We start from the raw sequence: 7,500 nt of genomic DNA, 5'->3' as shown, positions 1-7,500 counted from the left end.
GAGCTAGTTGGGCCATTTTCTGGGCGCTGTCCTCCAAAAAGGAGCAAACTAGATGGGTGCTCTCAGCACTGTGCCACCCTTGCTTCCCAACTTTCCTTTTAAATACGGTTTAAATCTAGATGAGTTATAATATATAATGGCTAGAATAGTACGCATGCTCTCTCATTATTTTCTCGTAATGTCTCTACATTACTAGCTGGCTGTGCAAGGCATATTAAATCTGTGCTAAACTTGAAAGTGGAAATCCTTCCTTATAGCTTGAGTATTAGGCCTTCCCCCAGAAACGCCTGATACTCAGGCTGAAATCCTTATGGACATCCATGTAATAGTCAATTGACAGCTGTCAAATAAGGTATCCACTGACCAGTGTCACATGACTGTATTGCTAGGTCAAGTGTATGTAACTCATTACAGTGACATGTATTTTTTAAAGTTATCCAGCTGTCGGTTTTGATTGCAGGCTCAGGTCCATAATGAAAAGGCCTTATAATAAATAACTTATTTTCGTCCCTTTGGTCATTACAGGAAAATATTTGACATTAGTCTGAGATTTCCCTGTATTGACCGAATGGACAAGGTTAATAAGTAGTAGTTATTGACTTTGGGAGAAAGTCAGCACTCCAGATTATTATGTTGGGCCGATTATTATGTTGAACTGCATTCAGCCTCAGGGCTAGAATAAAAGTGACTTCTTTTTAGCTAGAACAGGGCTACTAGGTCTCACAGCGGGTAAAAGCGTGAATGCATCTAGCTTTCTTTGTAGTGCATGCAAATTTTCAAATTTGTGTGTTGTTGTCAATGGTGTGTGGTGCTTGTAATGGCCATTCACTCTGATGAAGGCCAGTAGAGTTCGTCGAAAATAATTAATAGGTAAAGAATGTAAAAAACATACTGTTTTGCTCTTTGTGGTACTGGATTTATTCAATTCTGATGATATTATGTCTTTTACTAAATGCTTGTGATACTATGTTATATATATAGTAAGATTGTAATAGCTCTTTACATGTCCCATAAGATGATTATTATGTAACATTTCTTGGATCTACATATATTTCCATTGTATTTTTATGACCCATTTTAGGTAAACCTGATTATCACAAGCGACCATGGCATGGCAGATGTCAACAACTCCCGTCTTATCCAGCTGGATCATTACATTCCATCAGACTGGTATACACTCATCACTGATCCAAACAGGGCAGACCATGCTTCTAATGTGTTTATTCATATTCTACCCAAGAAAGGAAAGTTGAATGACACCTACCAAAAGCTCAAGACTGTTCCACATCTATATACATACCTTAAAGAAGAAATACCTGAAGAGTTTCATTACAGGCATAACCGACGTGTCATGCAGATTTTCATTGTCGCAGAAGAAGAATGGACCATTACAAAAAACAAGTCGAAAATTGACAGTCATGGTAACCATGGCTACAGTAACCAATTCCCTGATATGCACCCCTTTTTTCTTACCCAAGGACCTGCATTCAAAGAAGGTTTTGTTTCAGAACCATTTGAAAATGTGAATATATACTCTCTTATGTGTCATATACTGGGCATTGAACCAGCCCCAAACAATGGTTCTTTAAAAGCAGTGCAGCATCTACTAAAGGAACACAAACACGATTATACAGTATTGATAGTAATCAATGTAATGTTTGTTTTAGTTCTTTTGTTAATGAGTTATGGTATTGTCTCATTTTGTGTCAAAAATCATTGTAGAATAAGGCAATATGGGCATATATATGACTTAGGAACATCAGAATTGTTTGATTTGTAGACACTTCCATGTGGGTTAAAGGGGCTGTGTCACAGTTTTCTAGTCCATTTTGCTAATATTGCAAATATTAAATGTCCTCCCTCAGAATGGAACTTAGCTTCAATGACAAAATTACTGGTAAATTACAAAATTACAGCTTTAAGTTTAACTGGATATGTCTCCTGGTCAAAAATAATTATTTTGTTACCGACAACAAAACATTTGAAAAACTGTTCTCTTAAAGTTTTGACCTGTTATTTTAATATCTCACTCAATTAATTATTTGTTGGCAGCTCCCCACTGTTTGAATTTTAATAGATTTCATGACCCATCTCCTTTACATGAAAATAATAAAAAGTTATTGACCAGTGATGTCAAGTAAACATGAGTAGTAATTTATAATTTATTGATTAGTTTGAAAGTAATGATAATATTGTCAATATCTCCCATATTGGTGCCAAGGCTCTGCTACCTTTGCCCCCCAAAGCCCCTATAGTGTTGCTTTAAAAAAAGCTACTGCGAAATCTCTTTTGTTTTTGCATAAAAATCATTAAATGCTGGGTGCCCTTTATTTCACAGGCTCCCTACAATTTTTCCACAGTGCCTTGGCTCCCATCATGATAGTAAGATTTGTTAGACTATAGAAATTTATTTTAATTTTTTTAGAGAAAATTATTTTTTATATCTGTAAATTTTAAATCTTTTTTATCCTGAATTTTTTTTGCACTTGTTATTTAATACAAAAATTCTTACATGATGTTGTATTCGAGTATTTCTTGTAAATGTTGTTAATTAAGTATCAAAAAGTGTACAAAGTATGTACAATTTAGTAGACTCTCACCTCTAATAGGTGTATTAGTGCAACTTAAATATAACTTTTCACCTCTTTTGCACATTTCTCATAAATGCAATCAATTTAAATGTATTTACCTAAATATGTCTACTCTTGCATCTTTTGTCTTTACTCTTGTTTCATCGTTTATTAATGTAAGCAAGTGCTTTAATGTTTGCTTTTATAAACGACTATTGGAGCTAATGATTTAATGTATTATAAGCTTACATATCCAATGAAATTGGGAGCAAGTATTTGTACAGTACAAGGGTATTGTGAAAACATGATTTATTGTGAAGCAATTCAATATTTTGGTTCTTTTTAGTTTATTCACTCAGAGGTTGATGTGCTTTTCTCAGTCCTGTTACGGTTAAGACTTATTTATTGCCTGGTTCAGTAGCCTCGATTGCTAATTTTTACTTGTCAGCCAAAAGAAAAAAGCATTTCACCACTTTATTATAGGACATCGAGGATCTTAACATCACTAGAAAACACACCTTAGCTCCAGGACATTGCTTCCATATTTCTGTTGAAACATTCTTGAGCCATGAAGCGGCGGCAACAAACCACAACGCAACGAGAAAACGCCTCAAGACCATCACACTGAACCAGGGCGGATAAAGGTTGGGCGGTGAAACGAGCGCTCCGCTCTTCATTGAATGTGTGATGCGGAGTAGGACTGGCACGAGCGCTCTTTCCGCGCTTCCGGTGCGCTTGAAGGCCGGCAAAATTTTCCTTTTTGCAAACCGGAAATCCTATTTTCTTTCTGTAATTTCAGGCTACAATGTTAAATAGATGAATTCGTTTCATAACAATATCAATAAACAGTTTCATATGTTTGTGTCTGTACGTCTATAGGTCAAACTTGTTGGTCGTATAATGCCAAAATTTGAGTTTAATTTGAAAGTGTTGAATACCTCCTCCTTCCACTAAATATCACCTAATCGTCTTTCACCGTTTCGTTTGCAAAAGCTTAACACTTCTTAACCTCAATTTTTACATATGTTAAAGGGGGATAAATTTTATATAACATAACAAAAAATTAGATTGATATATATTGATATAGTGGCGTTGTACTTCTTCAAACTTTGCTTCTCGTTTGCAACGCGACATGGCGATTCGCGCAATGCGTTGCAAATCCGGTAACCGCATGTAAACAAAATTTATTGAGGTTAGTTGTAAGGTTTTTTCTCCGTTTTTCTCTCTAAAACAAAACTAGGTAAACAGTAAAAACTGAGGGGAAACTAATTTTGAAGTTTCGAAGAAACAGAAAGACGTATGAGATGTTTTTTCAAAATTAAAAAGAAGGATGATGGTGATTGAAATTAGCATAATTTCACCTTGCACGAGCTGCACGCATTTATAAAATATACGTCATCTAGTTATGAAACACGATCTGCTGTCTTTTAGTTTTGCCATGGATGACATGGATGAGATTTTCCTTCGTGCTTTAGACAGTACTTAGTTGTTTTTGTTTTGGAATAACATCGACATTGGCGAGTAGCAGAACGAAAATATAATTCAGTGGTAGAGTCATGGAAGTAATAAAAGAAACCCTTTGAAAGAAATGTTTGTCTACTCCAACTAAACCTCCCGCAAAAAATAGCAATATTTGCCTCTCGGAGACAGCGTACCAGCTCAAAGGAACGAGGAAGAAGTGCAAGAAAACAAATTATCAAGGCGCCATAATTCAGTGACAGCGGCAGTGTCTTATGTACAAACCACATCGCAAGCTCCGACCGAAGTCGAAAACAAGCAACATTTCTAAACATAGTGCCAGTCCACTGCATCACACCTTTTTGCTCGGACGCGCTCGTTTCACCGCCCTACCTTTATCCGCCCTGCACTGAACGGTGACTTCACGTTAGGATTAGAATCTGACCTTCGGGGACCCCCTTGGGCTCCGAATGACTCTTATAATCTTCCGAATAAAATGATCATCAGTTGGGACATATGTTTGAGGAGAAAGAAGAAAGAAAGAAAACCTTTTGACAGCTTGGGTATTGAAAACAATGAATGATATCAGATCAAGTCTAAAGGATGGGGAGGGGGTTCTCTCAGACACAACACAATGAACACAACGGATCCTTTCTTACCTGTCACTCAGACTAGCCTACCTGTAGCCGTACCCTCCCCCGGAGAGACAGTGGAAGCGGAGGACCCCATTTTCTCTGCGGGAGGGGAAGAGGGGCACAGCCACTCGTAGGATAGTTGCGTATGTAAAGATTCGCTGCGTCAGAAAATTCCCAAATTTGAGCAAAAATTTAACAAAATCAATAGTCAAGGAGAAATATATCCGCAAATGATACTTAAATGTAATCTCGTACCCAGATCTCCCACAGCCAAGGGAAAGGCCTAGAGATTACATTAAATGCACTATTCTTCTTTATGCAGAAAGATTCTAATCAAAAAAGGAAACATCTGGACAAACAGGCCTGTTCATGGGCTCCTGGCCTGTTATAAAAGATTTTATAGGGTTTTGTCTTTTACTATTTTCTCATCCCAAAATGGTCCTAGCCGACGGTTGAACAACAATAGAAACACCTCAGCCTTGATGCCAGAAAGAGGGAAGACCCCACCATCCAACGTGAACCCCCAACCCCTCCTTATTTGAGCTGAAGGAAACCACATTTTCGTCCCCGAGAGCCACCAGGCCATCCTTCTCCATGCCATTATACCTCACGTTTCCATTGTTTCCTGTCAGTTTCCTTGTCTGGAAGCTTTCCAGAATACGTGCCTTGGTTGTGGTGGCCAGTGCCCTAGTATCATAATTATATTTTTATTTTTTCCTTTCGTCCACAGAAGTGTCAAAGTTTGTTTTTAGTTGCAAGGTACAGGTTCATTCTTTTTTCCTTCGAACTCGTTAGGAAAAACTATGAGAAACGGAGCGTGGAGTGAGGCGGGATCCGGACGGGATGGGATGAGCCGATCATTGGGACGAATCTTTTCTCTTAAAAAACGATGAAAGAAGAATGGAAGTAAGGGACTATTTACATGTTGATCTATTATCATTGATGGCCATCTAACAGACTGAAATCAATTAAACAAGCCTCTTATATTATGAAATCAAATGTACGTGCAGTTCGAAAGTAAAAAAATAATGCGCAACGTTTAACGTTTGCTTTATTGATTTTAGACACTACAAACGACCGATACTACACAATAGCTGAGCATTTTTTACTCTCTTTTTAACTTTACAAAAGCCTTTTTCTATGTATAAAATAGGGATGGCGAAAGAATCATCTCCATCAAACCTTTTGGCAAAAGAGAATTATACCTCCACGGCAAGCACCACTCCCTAGAGGCGGAAGCGCGCTTTCACCTCCTTCATTGGAACATATACTGACAAGTGCCGATGTTTTTAAAATGACGTGACATGTTATATCTAAGAAAACCTTTCGCCACCCCCTTCATAATTTACAGCTATACACTATGACTACATTGCGGAATATAAGTCTTCACCAAAAAAATAACTGGAAACTTCCACCACTGTCTCTGATACCCTACACTCCCTACACAAACCTCCGGCCTAGCTTCTACGAGGAACAAACAATTACCACCTTCCGTAACTACGCGGTATCAGTTTCAAATCCATGCGATATTAGTATGATTGCAAACCAATGTTACACATTTTGATGCATATGTTAACATCATAATCATTGCTACCACGCAAAAATAACGATAAAGGCGATTTTCTAGCGTTACATCTAAAAGAACTAGACTATACAGTAAAATCTTTCGGTTAGGACTAAAACAAAGATTTTCCTCTCAGTAAAGTACGGGCAAACATTACTAAGGCTCTTATAGCAAAAATGCTGCAAAGATATATTTATTGTAGGTATTTGTATGTGCAGCTTTGAACTCTCGTGATATTTGGGACCCATAATAACCGCTACCAGCTCATGTAGAAAAAGTCTCATTCTCCAGTGCACCCACCAAAGCGTCAGCGAGTCACGAAATTTTCTTCTCAATTTTTTTTCTATAAAACATATGTATCAAACAGACGCCTCCTTTGAACGAACATCGTGCGAGGGTCCCTTTTAAGCCCTAATATCAAAATTTATAATCTCATTTGTTGTCCCTGTACGTTTCAGTCCTATGCATGAAGTGGGGACAAGAAGTTGTCAAACTGTGTCAAAGAATTTAACTTGTTTCCGCCTTCGTTACCACACTGTTTTCGGACGCTTTGACAGTAAAAGGAGAATTTTGTTGCTAATCACCCTCAGCGCTTTTAAAAAGGGTTTAGATATAGGTTTGTGTTAAATTGTCATTATTTAAGAAGTATTGCGGTAGAATGGTAGAAAACTGAAAACCATTTAAAAATTATTAATAAACTAAATATCTAAGACCTAACGCGAAGTTAAGAGCTATATATTTCAATGCACTAACATTTCTTTATAAAAATTACTGCAATAACTGAATACTTGAAGCTTGCCTTTGCAGGTTTTCTATTTTGGATGTATTTTGATTTAAAAAGACGAGTGTGAAAATCATTTCTTGGGGTTTTTGCATCCTAGACGTTGTGCTTCCTTACAAAGGAAAATGTTTAAATGTTTTTATGAATCTCGATCTGAATCATCACAGTATCATCTTTTAAGTACTGTGGGGAACAAACCAGGTCTGTCGGTGCAAACTCTGCGTAGCCATACAGGGTGCTGTATGGCCCAGCGGCAGTGGGTTTCTGAAAAGCTCTCAGATCTCTTTTTGCCATGAAAGTACCACTAATATCGTGGCGGCAGCCATTAACATCTGTGCTTTGACCCATGATGGTGAGAGAGATTCGTCCACCGAAGGGCCATTCCAGAACAGTATCGTACTCTCCCTGCATCATGCCAACAAAAAGGCCAAAGTGTCGTCCGTCTCCACCGTTAATGCCTTTCAGGAACAAATGCATGGAGAACTTGTATTC

At 37.7% G+C, this 7,500-nt stretch overlaps 2 protein-coding genes across 2 annotated transcripts in view; one reads left to right on the top strand and one right to left on the bottom strand.

Moving 5' to 3' along the window:
• The window catches only part of LOC140923850 (ectonucleotide pyrophosphatase/phosphodiesterase family member 5-like), a 4,018-nt gene extending 1,923 nt beyond the window's left edge, over positions 1 to 2,095 (top strand). The window contains exon 2 of the mRNA XM_073373863.1: positions 1,082 to 2,095. Coding sequence (XP_073229964.1) covers positions 1,082 to 1,780 — 699 coding nt within the window. The 3' untranslated portion in view covers positions 1,781 to 2,095. The remainder of the gene's footprint in view (positions 1 to 1,081) is intronic.
• Positions 2,096 to 5,698: 3,603 nt separating this feature from the next.
• Positions 5,699 to 7,500, bottom strand: part of LOC140923849 (TNF receptor-associated factor 6-like) — a 32,362-nt gene continuing 30,560 nt past the window's right edge. The window contains exon 3 of the mRNA XM_073373861.1: positions 5,699 to 7,500. This exon is cut by the window's right edge and continues 151 nt beyond it. Within this exon, the coding sequence (XP_073229962.1) occupies positions 7,138 to 7,500 (363 nt within the window). The 3' untranslated portion in view covers positions 5,699 to 7,137.

The sequence above is a fragment of the Porites lutea genome, chromosome 14 (assembly GCF_958299795.1).
Source record: "Porites lutea chromosome 14, jaPorLute2.1, whole genome shotgun sequence".
In the NCBI taxonomy this organism is placed as follows: domain Eukaryota; kingdom Metazoa; phylum Cnidaria; class Anthozoa; order Scleractinia; family Poritidae; genus Porites; species Porites lutea.
The sequence above is the reverse complement of the archived record's forward strand: the minus strand, read 5'-3'. Positions and strand labels throughout refer to the sequence as shown.